Source organism: Empidonax traillii, unplaced genomic scaffold (genome assembly GCF_003031625.1).
Source record: "Empidonax traillii isolate 1590-97213 ecotype Southwest subspecies unplaced genomic scaffold, ASM303162v1 scaffold265:size1167950, whole genome shotgun sequence".
NCBI lineage: Eukaryota > Metazoa > Chordata > Aves > Passeriformes > Tyrannidae > Empidonax > Empidonax traillii.
This window is the reverse complement of record NW_020955458.1, coordinates 268319-288999: the sequence shown is the minus strand read 5'-3', so window position 1 is coordinate 288999 and position 20681 is coordinate 268319. Positions and strand designations below refer to the sequence as shown.

The 20681-nt window shown below is 35.0% G+C and overlaps 1 protein-coding gene across 3 annotated transcripts in view; it reads left to right on the top strand.

Moving 5' to 3' along the window:
- PCDH9 (protocadherin 9) overlaps window positions 1–20681 on the top strand; it is a 181908-nt gene that overhangs the window by 7408 nt on the left and 153819 nt on the right. Inside the window, exon 3 of one of the 3 annotated variants that reach the window (XM_027889556.1) lies at window positions 83–202. The exons of the other annotated variants lie outside the window; for them this stretch is intronic. Coding sequence (XP_027745357.1) covers window positions 83–109 — 27 coding nt within the window. The 3' untranslated portion in view covers window positions 110–202. Of the gene's footprint in view, window positions 1–82; window positions 203–20681 lie in introns of those variants that run through there. 3 annotated transcript variants of the gene reach the window in all.

Sequence of the window (20681 nt, the reverse complement as noted above, 5' to 3'; positions counted from 1 at the left end):
AAGGAAAGAGATAGTGACTTTTTTTTTTTTTCTCCCAATGATGAGTGTTACAGGACATAACCTTTTCATGCTTCCTTTTCAGTTCTGGCTGGAGGAGTATAGCCAGTAATGGTAGTAATCATCAGTAGTGTCTTTTCTGTCTGTAATTCCTGAAATTAGGATGCATCTTAGCTAATATTCGTTGGCACAGGAGTTAAATATACCTTCATAGGTCTTTTTTTTTTTTTTTTTTTTTTTTTTTTTTTTTTTTTTTTTTTTTTTTTTTTTTTTTTTTTTTTTTTTTTTTTTTTTTTTTTTTTTTTTTTTTTTTTTTTTTTTTTTTTTTTTTTTTTTTTTTTTTTTTTTTTTTTTTTTTTTTTTTTTTTTTTTTTTTTTTTTTTTTAATATTTGTGATAGACTATGGTCTTTAAGCAAAGTATTCAAACTTAAAATCTTATTGGATAGTAGTGTATGCTAATGCCACAGCATCTGAAAAACATTTTTAAAATTTCCTGTAGGAAACAACACTTAGTTCTGTGCCACTGTACTGTTTTCTTCTGGTTTAACGTAACTAATTTCTCTGGATCTAATGTTAATTGTGTTAAATTACACATATATTCAGAAAATTGTCTTGATGTGTTTTGCAAAGAGTGCAGGAATTGTTGTGGAGGATGTTATAATAGGAAAACATGAAATATAGGTTTAATACATATCTGAAAAATACTAGCATTCTCTATTTTTACTTACAGGTTTTTTTGAGTCCAAGCTAAATATACATGCAATGTATCTTGCAGATATATTAATAAAGAGGTAAAACCTAAGTCCGCACTTGGACTTGATTCAAGCAAAATCCTGTTACTTTTGATGGGAGTTTGGCCCCAGAAATCTGTTAGAACTGGGTCCTAAGTCAAAAAATTTGAATTAAAAAATATATTGTTCAATAAAAATCTCTTAGGTGCCTGGTTTTTTTGGTGTGTGGGGTTTTTTGGGGTTTTTTGTTTTGTTTTGGTTTTTTTGGTGGCAGTTTCTGTGCAAACATCAATACATTTAGTGGAAATTCTGTGGTTAAGTCTTCACATGTAACTTTGAATTGCACAGACTGATGTTTCACAACTACCCAGTATAAAAACCAAAGCCTCCTTCAAGTGCCTATCTTGCAGTAAACCTGGTGGATGCTCTGAAAGGAGCATTTTTGAATACTTGAACTTGGGATTGTTCTAAATGCTAATTCACATAATTAGGAGTATGGAAAGGGTGTTGCATACCACCAGCTCATATAGCTAAGCTTCCAAAATGAGTGTTATGACTCATAAAGAATACTGAAATCTATGCAGGCTTCCCAATCAGTGTTCTTTTCAGTATTTGATTGAACTTTAAAATGTACTTCAAATTACTAAGTCATTACACCAAAAAGCTATATAGAAATAGAGAAGACGACGACATGTATTCTTCTGTATGAAATACTTCTTTTGAAAAGCAAATAAACAGACAAAAACTCCTACTCAATGTCATTAGATTAACAATAGATTAAATAAGAAAAGAAATTAGGGCAAATTTACTGTGGTTATCCCAATTTTAAATTATAACAACTTCATTTAATCAGATTTAAAGCACAGCAGTGACAAATAACACAGGTTTAAAAATATGTATCAGTATGGGTTACGGGCAAAACCTTCAGTCTTCATTCCTAATCAAATAGCATTTAGGTATGTGCTTAACTTTCATTTAAAGTGGTGGGACTGAAGTAGCCAAATTACTTCAGATGTTGTCTTCAAGAAAGACAGCTGTAAGCACACTATAAGCACTTTTCTGAATCAAGGTGATAATTTATAAATTTTGGAAATGTGCACAGTTCTAGTAGATTCAGGAAAGCTAAATATATGTTAACACGGTCCATTTATTTCTGTGCTCTAATGGCAGAAATTAAGGATTTGGGGCTTGACTGACACATTAAATGCATTCCATATTAAAGTATATTTTTAATCTTAAAGTCAATAACATAAATTCTGTGAAGGTTGCTTTACTGCTTTTTCAGTCAATGGACTTTTTGCCCGATCAAGGAATAAGTAGCCAGGATCCCACTGATCAATGCACATAACTTAAGCTTTATGTGGAAAATGTAATTAATGTTCTTACTCTGGAGTGTTTAAATTTGTAAGTTTAGGTTTATGTAAGAGGAAAGAAAAGCTGAAAACATTAATGACTCCTAATTTGATATGCTGAGACTGGCAATTTCAAGGTGCATAAGTTGATGGAAATCTGCATTGGAACAGCAGTGCAGAGCTTACGTCACCTGCAAATATTAAAATTCTGTAACCATAGCATTCCACAATTCTGTGTGTGGTATTATTTTTAGTGGCCTTGTTTTACCTCTTAGTATAAATAAAAAATAAAATTCTGTTTTTGATTTTGTATGCTTAAATTGGTTTATGTGTTAGCATGGATTTTGGTCTTGGGAGAGGACTAGTCACCTGGAAAAGTGTCCTGCATGTAAAATTTAATTGGTTTCTACTTCTGTATATTTGTATATTTACACTAAAAATCAGAAATTGTGAAAATGTACCGTGTATTTTTTTCTATTGTTGTATAACTGAAAAATAGGTTAACAGATTTTTGCTCAACTGTCTAAAGAAATTCATCTTTGAGCTGAGACCAAGCATGGAAAATTTCAGCTGAAAAGAAGAATTTTTTAGAAAGTTAAGAGCATGTGAAAACTGGGGGTTATAATGGGAATCTGAACATAACCCTAAGCTATAATACCATTTTTAATCGTGAATGTAGACATGCTAAACTCGAGTAGAAACATTTTGTTTCTATCTGTATACAGATACAGAGAGTAAAAGCTTAGTAAGCTTCATTTCTCTTTAAACATTTCCCACGCAAAAGATTTTTGTCAGAATCACTGAAGTTTCATGTGTCCCAAGCCAAAGTTTCACATATGCTAAGAAATTTGTGCCACGCATGTGAGTGAAAACTGGATCTTGAGAGTTTAACACTATTGGAATTTTGTGATAATGTTCTTTTGTATGTAAGAACAAGGGAGGATCTTTTTAGTTTCCATTTCAGATTCTCACTTCCAAAGAATCTCTTCTAGCACAGCAGAACCATATCAGCCACACTTTATTGACAGCAATTTTATCGTAGCTAGAGGCTTACAGTAAGCTGTTTATTGCTGTTCCCTAACACGGTTGACAGCAATTGGGGAATTAATTTTCTTGCCCCTGATGTGCTTTCTTGGGTAAAAATGACAGATGTTAAAGATATGAAAACTGTGACCCATTTACATTCAGCAGCTCCTTATGGGTGCAGTCTGCCTGTCGGAAGTGAAGGTTTGAGGTCCTGAGTAATACTGCTTCATCAGTTCTAGTATTCTTATGTTTGCCATAGAACTGTTTCCTTAGATATATACAGTCCAAGGGCCAGATACATAATGCCTAATGGACTGATCCTCCTTTAGGCAACTTCTGTTCAGAAATAGCTGGGTTGAAGGTTCACTTATTTCAGGAGATGCTGTATCTTCTTAATTTACCATTTAATTGCACAAAACATATAGTAAATAACTGACAAAATGGACATAGAGAGTGTTGTGGAAGATCTAACAGGAATTACAGGTGGTATCTGAGTTTCTGGTTTCACTTCTTCCACAGAACATCACGGTGGTCTGGAAAAATCTATACTCTTAAGTTTTCTTAGTTGCTAGTCAAGTACAACATCTTACATACCTTCTGTAATGTCCATGTCTTCACTGTATAAAAACCTAACCTACAGAGAATCCTTACTTTTTTTCTTTCTGCTTTTATTATTGCTTTGTCTTTCCAGTGTGTGGCACAATGTATGTAAAATGATTTATCCCCATACACTGATGTGGGCACTTGATCAGTTCGTTTCTGGTTTACATGAGATAACATTCCACTGAGAGAAAAAAGATTTCACAATCTGTAGATAAGAAGTGAATGCATGCTATCATATTTTACTGGGAGGAGGACATCTTTTGTTTATTTCTATCGACATCTTTTAGAATGACATTTGCAATGTAAGGGGGTTTAGCATCTTCCCTGGGATTTTAAGGGCTTGTATAGGCAGAAAATGCATATCATCTTAAACATTGCTTTATAATTAAAATAGCATGCAAAAAAACTCCTTCTAATAGAACCGAAATAATTTTGTTGTAATGGATTGTTTTCTAGTCAGCTATAAACTCTCTCTTGAGGCAGAAATAGATATTTCTGATAGAAGGCACCTCAAATTGATATTGCTACACTTTTTCATTGGTCATGGAATAATGAAAATTTCAAATAAATAAATAAATTGTTCTGAATAGCAACATTGTTGTAGCCATACAAAACTATGTGTAGATTATTCCTGGAACCACTGGGATTCAGGAAAAGATAGGGACTACTTTAAATTTGATACAAAATTCATATTGATCTTACTAAAAATATCTGGAGTGTCAAGTCTTGGAATGATTTGGCCTGCAGTCTCAATTTAGTGTTTGGGGTTTGTGTGTACCTAGCATTATATGTCATAATACAGAGAAAGATAGTTTAAAAATCTGATTTGTAGTCATACTGAGGAGTCTAAATTGTACTAGTCTCAAAAGTTATCCATTCTTTGTTTCTTCTTTGTGTTTCTTTTGCAGCTAGTGAGTTACGGGAGAGATTTGTTTTAAAGTCTTGGCATTGGTTGTCCTGCATCTTCTGTTGCACAGAGAGAAAATTGAGTAATAGAGCATTTGTCAGGATTTGTTGGCATGTAGAATCTGTAGTTTCTTATGACCTGATGTTGTAGCTTTGCCATTTCTTTTGTGAAATGTCACACTGAACTTTTTGTGCGTAAATATGAATATTATTTCTTCAAAGTTGTTTGTAATATGCACACTCCTTGTTACAAGAGGAATATAAGGAGCCTTTTTCTAGAGTAACAGTTCAGCATTGGAAGCTAAAACAAAGCTGAAGTAAATCTGCTGATTTATGCCATCTGCAGCCCTTTCTGATATTAACTTCTTTATAAAAGCAAGAGGATGATGTTGAGATAATATTTCAAAAATCTAAAAGATATGTAAAATTATTCAGGAATGAAGTGATTTAAAAATAATTTTACTTTTAGCTGAATCTAATAAAATGTGGAGGTTCAGCTGTCACATTTTTCTTCCTTCCTTTGTTTCCTCCCCCAGGTTCACAGAAACAAGATCTAGGTAAAATTTTAAAAAAAGCAACCTCTGCCCAGTCAAAAAAATTATATTGAATATTCTCACTGGCTGATAGTTGAAAAAGGAGAGCTGTTGATATTGATTTGTAAAACACTCTATTGCCTGAAACTGATATTCATTCATTTACTACTTTATTTGTAATTCTGCGAGATGTTCTTAGTACCTCCTAGGCTTTCATGTGTTGCTAGTAAGAAAATTCTGTGACTGATTTTCTTCATTACTAATTTTCCTAATTGTTAAAAATTCTTGAATATTTGCTTATATGATATTTTCCATCAAATTGAACTAATTTAGCCTATGCCTTATAAGGTCATACAACCTTTGAAACACCAAAAAAAGAGGACGACTGTATTTCACTTGTAAAATAATATTTGCCATTCTTACAGCCTCTTGTTGATTGGTGGGAAGCAGTAGTAGCTCTTAAATGGCTAAACCAAATAAATGCAAATTTCTGTCTCATTGTCTGTGCTTCTTCAAAGCGCATAAGGTTATGAAGACAATTGTGTTTCTGATGTAAAGGTTCTGTAAGATACATATGTCTCTTATTTAGGACCTATATATCAGATAATTATAGAGTTTTCACTCAGATTCCTTAAGAGCAATAAAGAGTTTGCTACTCAACTTTATGGTGAAATGCTTTCACCACTGAGTTCTATCTTCCCTTACCAGTATTTTTTCAAAGAAAGTTTTCACAGAAGTTTGGTATTACAGGAAGGGGTCCTGAACTGCAGAAAAGGGTGCAGAGTAATGAATTTTAAGAGAACACCTCCTTCCATTCAGTGGTGTAGGCTTTGGGAATACTGTTGTTATGCCAGTCCCTCTTCTTGCAGTATGTAATGAATATATCTGAACAATATGGTTACTTCAGATGCCCAACCTCTGACTGTGGATCTGGCCTTATTTCTGCAAAGTATGTTCACAAAAAGTATAATCTGCACAGTTTTCACCAGTATACTTAGTTTGTAGTGCCTGTGCACACATTTTTCTTCTTTTGACATTGTGGTGGGATTCACCTTGTCTGAATTATAATTGTATATCAAATCTAATCTGCTCACTGGGTTCATGATTTACTCCACCCTGAAGAAAATATGGTGGTTTAATCTGGTTACCAAAGCTGATGAACACAGTTGGGTGAGATATATCCCACATCCAGTGAAGAGTATGATTCAGGGTGATCCATATTCTTCATTATCCAGTTTTCTCACTGAAGTCAAGAGATGGGTTTTAAGGTTATGTGAAGGTAATATTTGAATAGTGCATATGGGACAAAAATGTATAATGTGCACAGTTTCCTTTGAGAAAGTCTTCTTTAGATTATGGCTCAAATTCAAAGGCTCCCAAGTCAACAGAAGGATTCTTGCTGACTTTTTATTAAATTGTTATCTGGCCATCAGCTATCTATTTTAGGAAGACGGTGCAATGAAACAACAGTTACTTTGTTTTGAAGCTGTTCCGAGTATTTCTGTTTCTCTCACACTTCGTGTTCCTTGGTACCTTGTTCTGTGAACGTAAGTACAGGCCATTCACATTATAGTGTAAAAATGTTTCTTCTACCTCTCTGGTTTAGCCATGTGTCTATACCAGTATGAATTTTCAGTTAGTTGTCAGATTTCAGTTTCACCGTTGCAAAAATATAGGTCAAAATGTCAGTGATGTCAGTGATGTTACCAGCTAGTGTTACCAGTAAGAAAATTTGAAATTACTTTCAGTTTATGACAACAGTACCCTGAAATATGGATCATACTGAAGTCTGTGACATCTAGAGCAGCAGGAGGTAGGCTGTGTACAAGTTGCAAAGCCCTAGTTATCTCCCAACTGCCAGATAAATAAATAACAAACAAACCCCCCCCCACCACCCCCCAAAAAAAACCAGGAAATGAAATCTGCATCTGTCTAAAGACAATAAACCTTTTCTGTTCAAATTTGATCTCTGTACTGTACAGGAGATGGACTTTGCTGTTTGAGATTTCATCACTTTCATTGCAGAAAGCTGTTACATCTGTCAAATATTTCAGTTTGAAATGAATGCTTGATTTTTTTCCCTTTGTATTCTACAAGAGCACCAGGTTGTCAATCAGCAGAAGTACAAAATGAGACAACATAGGTGATCCACTGCTGTGATTGGCCTTTTATTTTTATTTTACAACATCTTTTTTTCTTCCTCAAACTTAAAAATGGCAGTGTTTGTCTATACTGTGGAAACAGATAGTGAAGGGGAGCCACCTATGGTTCACCTGAATCCTGTTTGTCTTGGCTGCTCATGTGCGTTCTGTTTAGAGTACTGGTACAATCCAGCTGGTCAATGAAGCTGTAGGTGAGTGTGTGAATTGTGTGAGTATCAGTCATGTGAGCGAGATGTAAATAAATTGCATGAATGGGATTTAAATGCACTTCGTTTTGTTATTCTTCATCCTTGCTTTAGTATTAAAGCATTGAAACAAAAGTCATGCAGTATTTAGCTAGTAGAGCAGGACCACTTCTGAGTGGGCTGTGTAAGCTTTCAAATTGCCTCCATGCAAAGGGGTGGTCCAAAACCTTCAGTAAGTAATATGGATCTTGTAACATTTTGGGTTTTCTGATCTGTTTCGCTGGGGGAGAATCAGAACTTTAGTTTCTTGATGTGATTTTTTCAAATTCCGGACTAAGAAATTGACAAAATCATAGGTACTTCTTGGGAGTTTGGAGGAACTGATGTGCTTTTATGGTTTTGTGATGTGTCTATTGGTAGCATCCCTGATGAACATCTCTGGATTTCACTGGTACTCAGATTTACTGAAATCTAGGTTTTGGCCTTCTTCTGTGCTTTAGGAGTTCATTAAGAAATATTCTAATCTGTCACAGAGTACCAAGAAACTAATGGCTTGTGGAGTATTTTAGTCTTCAAGCTTCCACTATAAATGATATGAAAAAATAGTGTCATTTGGCTGATGCTTAAATACATCTCCTTCCTTTATGAGATACTGTCTCTGTCCTTTCTTGTTTCTCTTTTTAATCTCTTCTTTTGTTCTCTGAGGACACTTATTTTTGTAAAACATATTTATGCACATATTAGAAATCTGACTTTCCCCTCAAATGAACAGTATCACAGTAAAGAAGTGGCACATTTTATGTTCGATCTGTTGTAGTACACCTGTCTTATAAGTCCACACAAGGACTTTTAATGGACCAGCTGGCTTCTTTAAGATTCAAAGATTTGAAGCATGTGGAAGAGTATCTGGATAGAAGCATAATATGGGAAGTAAAACACTTGCTGAATCAGATAGTTGCTTGCTGTGTCTTATTCCAGTAACTTTAAAAGAATCAAAATAGAATTAATTATATTTATTAACACAAATCTGAGAAGAAAATCCCTTCCTGCAGTATGTAATATATATTTTCTTTCTCTAACTTGGTGGCATACTAAATTTGGATTGCAAAACTGAGCTGAACGTTTGGTAGAAGAGAAACTAGGGCCTAACTTCAAACCATGGATTTGCAGACATGTTAGTTGGGACAGCTCCTTGTTATAATTGGAGGGAGTAAATGTATTAGCCCTAAGCTGCATCTCAAAATCTGAAGTATGTTTAATTTGGTGGACTTGTAAGTACTAAAAGCAGGTATAGGGAGGGCAGAGGTGGTTGATTTTGTAGTGTTACGCACTTGCATTTTAATACTGACCAAATCTGATTTACTTGTAATTGACACTATATAGGCATCCTAAATGGCGGAGTGAAACTAGTTTCATATGGTATAATGGTTTTTATGAATAATTTTCCTTCAGACCAGTTAGTATCTCCATTATAGACATACACAACTAATCATCTGCATATATCTTCACCTACAGCTGCTGAAGTACTGGGCAATACAGTGCTACCAGCTAGCTTCCTGTATTTCACCAACTGTTTTTGTAGCCATCCTGTATCTATTGTAGTTAAAACAAGTTGACAGAATAATAATTTAATATATGTTTTACGTGATTTTTTTTTCTTTTCTCTATATGAGATCATTCATACTTTTCTTGCATATGGCATAATAAATTCACAATTTGTAATCAGTGTGGTATCTCACAGACTTATGATAGAAAATTGATTCTGAAAACAACAAAAAATGGAAATCAAAAAGCAGAACAGTGGACATTGCAACTCAGTAATTCAGTAGTGCTTCTTGAATTCAGCAATTTGAAAGAGAGATTGGGATAAGAGATAAAAACATTCATATATCTTTACATTTCAAAATGGTTAAAAGATGACTGGACTTGTAGGAAAACTTACTCTTTTAATAAGAAAGCTGGCAGTGCTGCTGTGATATACAGATAGTCAGTGATCCTTGAGTCTGCTGGTTTAAAGCAGCGTGCTGAGCACTTTTCAGCAGAGCAGTTTCATTCAAGGTCTGCTGAAGCTTTATAGATGGTGCAGATCACCTCCAGACAAAGTACTTCTTATTGTCATCTCTGATTTTTATCTGTCATAAATATGTCACAGAAGTAATTCCAATTTCAGAACTTTCATTCTTCGGATCAGTGGTGACCACATTAAAAAACGTTCTGCATTCACTATCTCACCCTTGGTATTTTTTAAGATATTTGTGTCCTAGTGCTAAATACCAGCCTTAGTTGTATTCAGTATTGTGGAAGTTCATTTCACTAAGCCTCTAGCTACTGAAAAGTGTTACATCTTACATCCTGCTGTCCTCAGTAAAGATAGTTGGGGGTCAGGAGAGCCCTCTGCACTGTATGCTCATGACATTTGGAGTCTGATAGGGATGCTGTGATAGCACCTTCAATTAAAAGCCATAGGCAACAAGTGTAACAAAGAGATCCTTAAGAGTGCTTAACATTATGCCATTGCCTTGCTAGAATAAAACCAGCATGAGAATAAATTGCCTATGTTAGCTTAATTGTGATCTTCACCTAAGTGCTACTCATGAGACCTTAGACCTAGCAGAAAGCCCTAGCTGAAGTATAGAGGGGGTGTTTTGGGGTTGCTTAAGTTTATCATATTTCTGTTAGAAAACTCTGACACAATTCTACTGAAGCTTTAAAGCCTTGAGCTTTTGCTGCTTGTTTGGGTTTTCATTACCTTTACATCTATACAGTTACACAGATAATGAAAAACCTGAAAAACCTGCATATCACTGCATGTAACACTGCTCTGCAACTATTTACCACCTCATTAGTTTTTTCAATAGCAAAGATAAGTTAGCATTCTGTCATGAAATCTGAACCACCACCACATCCTGCTGAAGCTTATAAGGCATGGCATAGTAGCTTTCACAAAGTGCATTAACTCGTGCCCCAGAAGATGCAATCTTGTAAACACAAAAAAATCATATGGCTTTTTTTATCTGTGAAGCCAATATGTTTGACATTTTGCCCTGTAAATTTTGCTGCTCTTAGAAATCTTTTAAAATACAAAGGGAGAAATTCTTGTTTTGTCTTATTCTGCACGATGCAATTGACTGAGGTGAACCGAATCTCATTTACATTTGGACTGTGCTGTAAGCTCATTACTCTTTAAACATGATGTGCCTTTTTCTCATTTTTGTTAGGATTCTGTCTTCACTGAAAAAGAAAAGGTGCATTTTACATCAGCATTGCTATTGTGAGGTATCTGTCTAAATGTAAAATCCTTGTGGAGACAAGAAGCAGGTATTTGTACCTTGATGTAGCTTGATGTAGCTGGTTGAGGTCAGCCCTGAACAATACACCTGGGGTTGATCTCTACTGGCTATATACACGTGAAACTACAATACCTTATCATTAGCAGGATTTTATGCTGCCTTACCTACTTCAGTGTAAAATCATATTACACTATCTTGCAATGAGATGCCTTTGAGGATATGAATGATATATACTTATTCTAGGTCCTTGAAGACTTCTAAAGTGATGCAAAGTGAGTCTCTGTCCTATTGTCTGGCAAAATAATTTAATTTAGTCCTGTGGCTGAATTAAAGTCTTTGAACTTTCTCATAAAATCCTGGCAGTATTAGCAGAGGTACACCTAAGAGTTCCTGCCAGTCTTGCATCACTGTCTGGTATAATTCCAATGCATTTTCATAACTTTTCAATGTTCTACAAAAGTTCAAAAATCCAAGAAGCTCTGAGGCATCAATATTACTGTTTTGCAGAGTATGCGTGATTGCAATAATGTTTGTGGCTGTATACAGTGGCTATAACTCAGTATCCCCCATGAGGAGTAATATGAATCATCAAAATCAAACATTAATTCAACACAGGCCTTTAACTCATGATGGTGATGGTATAGATGTGCCTATATTAAACTTTTACTTCTGTAAGATGCAATGTTTTATAGGAAGCAGGATCAGAATAAAACATTTCATCCACAGTCTACTCCATGTTAACAATAAAATGAGTAGAATAAGAAAAAATGTCAGTTCCTTTGCAAGTGAGATGTGCAGTTGTGGGTATAAGTTGCCTTCTCCGATGTTTTTTGTGCAGTAGTTTTGAGTCTGCCTGCTCCTAAGAATGCAGTTCTCAGTGTGTGTTCCCACCTTTGTTAAAGTGTCTCCTGAAACTATCCATAGGTTTGGGATGCTGTCAACTGATGGGTTACCATTGCTTTAAAAAACACCTATAAGATTTGCTGTTCATTTTAGATAAGCAATCTATGTAAACAGTTGTTTTATACATCTTAAAATGTTTGTGTAGTGTTGCCCCATCTCTTTATTTTTGAACTAAACTCAATGACATTTTTTTGGTATTTCCTACTTCCAAACTTTCTAGGTAATTTGCTTTCTTCATATACGGCACAGGTGCTCAACCCATCCTCTCCTTTTCAATATACTTTTTTTTTTTTATTATTATTCTTTTCCCCGAAAAAGCCTACCTACAAGACCACATATTTGATAGAGTCAGTAGTTACTCAGTGTGAGACATTTCCCATTCGTATGTGATACCTGCTGGCTGCTGCTTCCAATTATGCCATATGCTGGAAAGCTAAACTGTTGAAGTATTGGAGTCAATGTTATAATCAAACTAGTTAAGAAGGTAGCAGTGTGTCTCATAGAGGGTTCTGGACAATGTCTGATTTCTGCCATAAGCAAAATACTGACAAGTTCTCCTTTGTTTTGCTGCTTTTTCACGTAGCAGAGAGCTAGACATACATTCATTATATTGTAAAATCATAACCTTCGAGATCTTGCTGAATCTGCCCTACAGCTATTTATCACATGATTGCAGGGAATGAAAATAGCATTCTTCCTTCTACTAGGAATATGTTGCTTACCTTGGGGCAAGACAGTGCATAATTTTATGTGTGCCTAGTTTTGCTGTTATATATAGACTGTTTTGAGATGAATCAGTGTTATCATTTCCCAGAATTTAGCACTAGTGTTTTAGCAGAGCCAAGGAGATTTCATATACTTAGGCTCTTGGCTGCAAAAGTGATCAGGGATCGCAAGTCTGAGTCACATTTATATTAATGCCATTTTATAGTCATGGACAAAGGCCAAAAAGATTCCAATATAATTTACTCCCAAGTTAATTTTTTTAATTATTATTATTTTTTTGGGTTAGGGCTGCATGTAGTAGTCTCTAAGTAAATGCTCTCTCAACCCAATTCTTATTTCACATCCATTCATTTCACATTTGTGAAATTACAGCTGTTTTAATGGTAGTTTTGCTTATAATCGAGAATTGAGTCTGTCTCCTCATGTTTGTGCAATAATCCCTTTTTCTTCCTCCCACAAACAGGCAGCAGGAGACTGAAAGATCTGTAAGACTCTTTTTTCCTTCCTATGGCACCTGTCCTTCTCTTGCAGCTTCTTCTGTAGTATCTGGTTTTTAATAAGAAACATTAATTCACTTTAAATAGCAAGAATTAGGGAAACTAAAGATTAGTCCCTCTCCACAATTACCAGCTTAACTATTGAGTTGCTTCTCTGATGCTTTTATAAGCATAGCTCTACTCTAGCTATGTACCTAATATGTTGACTTCTTCTTGAGTCACTTTTTCTGCAGGGTGACCTGCAGTGTGTAGTTGTAAGCACATTCCCTGATATTACATGGACACTTTCTGTCATGGCCCACTTTTGAGCTACTTGTGTACATAGACAGCATTTTTTAGGTGTTGTCTAAAGATAAACATTTCTGGAATAAAATTTCTGAGCTATGTAAATTGAGTTTCAGTTTTTAGTGTCTGCAATATTTTAATATCTTAAGAACAGCAGAACACCCTGAGATTTACAGAAAATGACTGAGGCATATATTGATGAAAACAGTTGAATATGCAAGTCAGGTTACATCCACTGTTTTAAGGAATAAAATACTTCTGAGTGTAGTTGTTTTGATAATCTGTGCCCTTAACAGGAACTTGTACAGTTATAAAATAAGTCTTGTTATCTTCTAATCACAAGGGACAAAATAATCACACTTCTAGTCCGGGGATCTGTGGTATTTTTAAGTAGTTTAGCACAATGGTGAGATGCATTATACTTAATCCAAACCCACTGGAGCTTCCGATAATGCTGTTCCAACTTGTTGTGTGAATTTTCTTCAGGAGATTCCTTTAAAGCTTCATAAAAACAGACATCAGAAAGGGAGAAGTTTGTTTTTATTCCCTTCTGGACTGAGTTAGCTGTCCCAAAGCATAGGTACAAAAGCAGCAGTCCACTTTTTCAGACTTAGCTGACACAAAAGTACTGTTAAAAATTCTGCAGAACATACTTGGGCAATGTTCTCATTAATTTTATCAAGAATTTTGCCTGATTAAGACCTGTTTCCCCCTTATCTCTTGAGTTTCTTGGACAAACTGTGTTGACTCTGATCCAGTAAAGTAGAGCAAGCTTCTTAATCTGGCACATTACATAAAAGCTCAGCTTGGAAAGGAATGCAGTATTTTGTCTTTGCATTTCAATCAAGTTGAAAGTTCTTATTTTAAGCTTAGGTTGGGAATCATCTCCCAGTAATATAACATCATTTACAAAGTCAGGTGATAGATGCTTGGAATGAATACAAGAGTATGATGGGGCACGTCTTTCCTGTTATAAAAACAAAAATAAATAAATGCAGCGTTCGGACTTCCTTATTCAGTTCTGTCAAGCAACTCTGTTCTGACTTCAGTGCTCCTGCTGTTTTGAATCATAGACCTTTCTTTTAACACAGACAGGGTATTATACTAATCTGCATGCTGGGAAAAAGTCCAGTTGAGAGTAGCTGGAAGTCTAAAACAAGTTTCACTTTTGACCACAGCCCAGTCTTGAATCAAGATTGCTAATATAGGAAGGCTTGCTACCTCTGGAGTTGTGGAGAGGTCTTGCACGTCTTTCTCAAAACTCTTTAGTCCTTTTTTCCTCTCATTTTGCTTCCTTTTCTCTGGGAAAATTACTCATATTTCTGCCAGTGTAATAATAAACAGAGTTGGACTTTTATTTCTAAAACAAATGAAGATTTTTTTTTCATTTGTACCGAGACTTAAATCTCTGCCAAAAATCTGAATAGAAATCACCAACTGTTCTGTAATTTTTTAAGCAATTACTGTTGAATACACACACTGTGATTCAAAATGCTGTAAATACATAAAACTTCAGCAAGAAAAATCTAGCACAAATCATAAACAACTGCTTCAGATACTAATATACGTATTTTTGATGTTAATCCATATAAATTATGAAACATAAATACATTGTCAGTAACTCCATGAATGATTTAGTTTATAGTCTTATCACATGTTGAATGAGGGGAGGCTGCAGGTACACTGAATGCTTGTAAGCTAATTTATGTCACAGGAGTAGTGACAGTACTCGGTTTAATATACGGAAGTACTTGTTAAGAAGTGTACCAAAACAATATGGTGAGTTTAGTCCAAGATCATACCAGAAGGTCTGTCCCTCAGTTCTCTGAATCATAAGAAGAAACAGATTGTTTCAAACAGAAAATGAGAAATAACGTAATCTAACCAGTCTGCACTTGGGCAGAGTCATTATAGGATAGCTGAGGTTTCTTGCCTATTCTCAGCTACTGAAATTATTTAACACAATACTGAAGAACTGACCACTTAGATTAAGAATATGTTTTCCTGTGAAGTAATCATCTCGGTAGGTTCAGACAGGTCTTTGTCAGTGGGTAGTTACATCATGCTCCTCAGGGCCAACCAGCAGGGTGAACCAGTTGGTTGCATCAGCTGTCACTTGGGAACTGTGGTATTTAATAGAGTGCAGGAAAAAAATAGATATTTGCTTCCATCACAATTTTTATTGCTTTTCCTGAAACCTTCTGTCCATGATTCTTGTTGAACTTTGAAGTCCATGAAGTTTTTTTCTGGGGCTTGGGAACTGTTCCTTTTTAGAAATCTATTGATTTCTGGTTTTTTTTTTTCCTTTTTTTTTTTTTTTTCCTCTGAGGCTACAGGCTTAGCTTTTCTGCCTCTTTAAGGCACTTTGGCTTATCTTCCTATTATCTAACCAAAGGTATCAACAGTATATTACTTCTTTTCTCTTTCTTACCCTGACTACAGGCTTACTTTTTTTTCACCTTTGCTTTATTTTGAAGGAGAATGAGCAAATACTCCCACAGAGTAACTATTACTTGTTATGCAGTGAATCATATATTGGTTGCATGTTACTGGCTTGTGCTGTTTTATCAACAGCATTACCTATGTAGGCTCAATTAGCCTATATGGTTTTGGAATCGTAAGCTATAAAGATTTTCCGTTCCCTAAACCAGTGTATTTAATTCTGTATAAATGAGAGCTATTTCAAACAGAACAGGCAAAAATACTTATGTGAAATATAATGTTGCATAGCTCCTAAAAATAAAATAAAAGAATTATACATTGTTTGTCTAAATTTAAAAGTGTTTTAGAATTGAGAAATACCATTTTGCTATTTCAGTGAAGGGTAAAATGATGTATGTAGAAATAACATCTTAAAGATGATGTTTATTTTCAAAGCAAATAATAGAACATTGATTAAAAACTATGTGCATCAGATATAGTATTCCTTACGTAGAAGAGTTGTTGAATTAGATATGAAATGTTGATGTTTTCATGGAGGAAAACGTGGCAGGTTTAGAAAGCTGGGATGCCAATACCACATCAGGAGCTATTTGCATACTATTGTCAGGGCCAGCCATTCTGGAGACAATTCAGTGAATCAGAGCTGTTTGATTAATCAAATCAAGTCTCTGTTGCAGCAATGCAAAGAGGTTATGTCTGCTGGCAATCTGATTAGAAATCAAATGTTTATGGATTAATGGACACAAAACAATTGCTTTTAAGACTCTTTTCAAGCAAAATCTTAGGTCTTTAGAAATGTGTCTAAGTAGGGAATGATTAGCTGGGTTTGACAGCACAACGGAGAATTTATCCCCTCAAAATACACTCTTTATAATTAAAGAAAATCCAAGCAATTAAAAACAGTCAAAACAAAGCAAAGCACAAAATCTGTAAGTGTGTTATTTTATTAACATATGGAAATGTAAGCAAATTGCAATGACAGTTACATTACATTCTAATTGAACAATAAACTTAATAGAGCTATTTCATATTAATTGAAGATCTGTCCCACAATCTGCCTTTTAAAGAGCAGTCCAGGCCCCATCTTTAGATGACCCTCACACTTTAATGTGCAAGAAAGAAGCATTGTTTCTTTCTTAGCAGTTGTTGTTCGTTAGATTATCTTTGAAAACTGTGAACAATGTGCGTATCATAAAAGGAAATGTGTAATCCATTTGAGTATAAAAGAAAGTTCTTCTGCTTTTATCGGAATTGACTCAGAAATAATTCAGGTACAATTTTGTGTTCCATTTGGTCTCTGTTTCTCCAAGAATTCTCTCTGCTTTGGTGTGATATTAAATTAGTAATATCTAAATGCCACCATTGTCTCTGCCTCCACTGAGCTTAACAGTTAATTTTCCAAGCTAAAATAAAGAGATTCTTGCTTTCATATTTTATCCCATCCCCACGGTGCGGCAGACCAATAAGAAGCATATAGTTCTTACCAGGTTAAGAGAATAGAAACAGTTCTCTGAAGAAAATTGCCTGGCTTTCACACACTATAGAGAAAATCATCATTTAAAAATGGAAACAGCTGGAATTAATATCTTTCTCTTGTCAAAGGTGAACATTAAACTGCTCCCTGATTTGACTTTCCCTTTATTTGTTTGAAGATGATCATTGTTACTTTACAATGCCTCTTTCACTTCCTAAGGTAACAGCAATAGCTTTACCTGCTTGTTTTTTGAAAACTCAGCTATGTGTAACATTTGATCCACAAGTAGCTGCACTGGCTTCTGTGCTCAATGTAACTGAATCCTAAATTTGTGGGGAATGAAATTTTTATCAGAACAGTTTAGAGTTAGCAAAAGACTTCCATTAAAATCCATGGGAATTTTGCAATTGATATGAAGTGCTTTTGAAAAGCCTTCACTTTTGCCTCATGTTGTTCTTGTAAGAATCACTGAATTAAATGCTAAGGGTGTTGTCTGCTATTTCATTTGAAAGATGATTTAGTCTAGAGGTTAGAATGTTTTAAATGGAAACAGTGATGATGGTAGTTAATCTGGAAAAAACTCTAAACAAACAACACCAAAACAAAACCTGCAAGAGATCAGCCACACTGTCTTAAAACTTTTAAGAGGTATGTATGTGCTATTTGTGCAAGGAAAACTCTATGAAATGGCCACTTTGATCAAATTTCATAATGTGTCACCATCTCAAAGTCGTGATTCTTTAAATGTATAATAGTGAATTGTATTTTTTATTTGCTTGCTTTAGTTCTAATTATTTTGATTGGTTAGTTAATTTTGGTTGGTTGGCGGGTTTAGTTTTTAGAGTTATTGTGGTTGCATTAGTATAATTGGGCCTAAAATAATTCAAACAAGGAGCATATTCAGTCATCATGTTGTCTTGTGACTATGCACATGCATGTGTAGATATGAAAAGAGATACATATATGTGCTTGTATGTATAGGATTATATATTGAAGCATACTGAGGATTCTATTACATATATTATATATTGAAGCATACTGAGGATTCTATCTTAGAAGACACGATGGTAGCCAAAGATACATTATTCATGTTGCCTAAAGAACATGCAGTGGTATGTAGTTAATAGCTCAAGGAAGCAAGTTCAAAGTAATTTGTAACTTTTTTCTAAAGTAACTTTTAGAAAGACCAACATTACTTCTGTTATGACTAAACCAAAACTACTTTACATTTTCAAGTTGAGAAGTTAACCAAGTCCTCAGCCAGTACTGGACAATTATGTTGTTTAAGAAAACAAATGAGGATCTAATTTCATGAATTTCAAGACATATTTTGCACAATAAAAACAGATGCCAAATGTAACAACTGAACATCTAGTGCAATTTCAGTCCAAATCCATGTGAAGTTTCTCCCACAGAGACCTATGGCATATATACATCAAAGGTGAATATATTCTGTAGGAATGCCTTTAAACAAAAGTGTGATAGAAGGCAGATGAGATGAACAGTTTATAACTTCCAGGCTCCTCCTTAGCAAGCAGTTCCTTGATTGTATCCCTCCTGTTTATAGTCAAAATGAAAACTCAAACATGTAGGGATCTCAGAAAAGCATCACGTAGAATGTGATAGGAGAGTTTCTAACTGGAAGAGATCATGAGGCACCTTCCTATTCCATTTGAGTTTATTTGCATTTTACTGTTTGTTTCTTGATGTTAAAGTCTTCAGCATTGGAACTATATGAACCTTTCGTCCTGTGGGATCTGGACAGATATTTTCAAAATTTCAGGGAAACAGCATGCTGATACTGAGAGTGAGCTGTCAGGTACCCCAAGTTCCATGTATAGGTGTGTAGAACTGTTGCACTGTGCTAGAGGATAAATTCATTGCCATCAGTATGGCTTGTACTGTTGGTTATGGCGTGGTTGGGTGCTGAATGTGCTGAGGAGAAGGCCTGTCCTCAGCATCTCCTTAGACAAAGTCTATGTTTCAGTGTAGTTTGGGCTAACGTAGGCATCAGTGCAGACTTGTGTGACTTGTTCTGCTGTACATGGTATCTGCTGCTACTAGTATGAACTTTAAAGAGCTGCTAGGGTCAGATCCAAACCTTTCTTTTCAGTCAGATTTCTCTGTCAGATATTGAATGTGTTTCATTGCTCAGCATGTGTTAAGATCTCTTAAATAAATTTCATTGAGCCTTCTAGTTTTGTGTTAGAAATTACATTTTGCTAAGTGTTTAACTGTGAGAGTAACCTGCTGTTTTCAACAGCATTGCAAGGAGACATGGCTGATATTACTGTAGATGATTTCTAACTGTATTTTAAATGTTGAAATTATTATTACAGTGGAAAGGATAAGATCTTGCTAGATTTCTGAATGATGAGATAGTAGTGAAAGTATAATACTTCCAAGTCAGATCTGAGAAACAAAATGTTACAACTAAAAAATATGTGAGATACCTAAGAAAAGCATTATTTTAAATTTTATTCTATTTTGTGGTTGATTGTGGAGCTTTTGCAGTTGTTTTTTTTTTAATTTATTTGCTTATTTATTTCCCTTTTTTTCAGAATTAAAATATCTAAATATTTAGTCAATTTATTCTTAATTAAAGATTGTGGTTGCATATGTCACTAAATACAGACCTTAGTGCAACTAATGAACAAATAAGCTTTTGTTTAAAGGCTTCACTAAATAATCAATCACAAATCCTAGCTGGGAGCTTGTAGCTGTTACTTTTTCATGTCACTAGAATTAAGCCAAGCTTTACAGGTTTAAATTAATCAAGCTGACGAAAGGCTGTTTTTTTTCATTTGTTTGTTTTCTTAAAAAAGTAGATGAATTTGACTTCTGTCTATATGGAAAGAGTAAGAGAGGGACATGCATGATTAGAGATAGAAATCCTGCAGCTGTTTGCATGTGTGTGCATGTGTGTGCATGTGTGTATGAGAGAAAGAGAGCATCCAGACAGATAGATTACGTTGCAGTGTAAAAATGTTGAATTAAAAAGAGAAATGCTGGTGTTTATAGAGAATCTTGAGTTTGACGAGAGCAGCCCTGGAAAGGAACTCTCCCAGTAATCTCTGTTTAACTGACTCAAGTGGAAGAAAGCCAAGTTGTTCAGTTGCACAATGGGTTGCAATCATGTGGGAGAGTTCCCGGTTGGGAGTTGAAAACTGAAAACCTGACATGCATAAGTGAATGAAGCTACCCTGTGTGATGTGTTGATTTAAGATTTTTCTCTCCCTTCTTAAAAATACAACGGGGCTCCCCCCTTTGTCTAGGTGCTGAAGAGGCAATACTGTGAGACACAAAATTAGTTTAAAATTGACATTTTGAACATTGGTGATAATTTGTCCTGACGTTATGGCTAGTGTTTGTGTTGTGACAAGCAGGCTTGATCCAAGTGGGCATGGTTAGAGCCAAATTTAATAGACAACCATTGTAATTTTCTGCCTTGCAGACGGCAGAGACTTTCTAATGTTCCTTCACCACAACAATAAGGGATTACTAAATAACAAGTCCACAGGATTGGGGGAGGATTGAAAGGATTAATGGAGTATGACAAAATTGCACC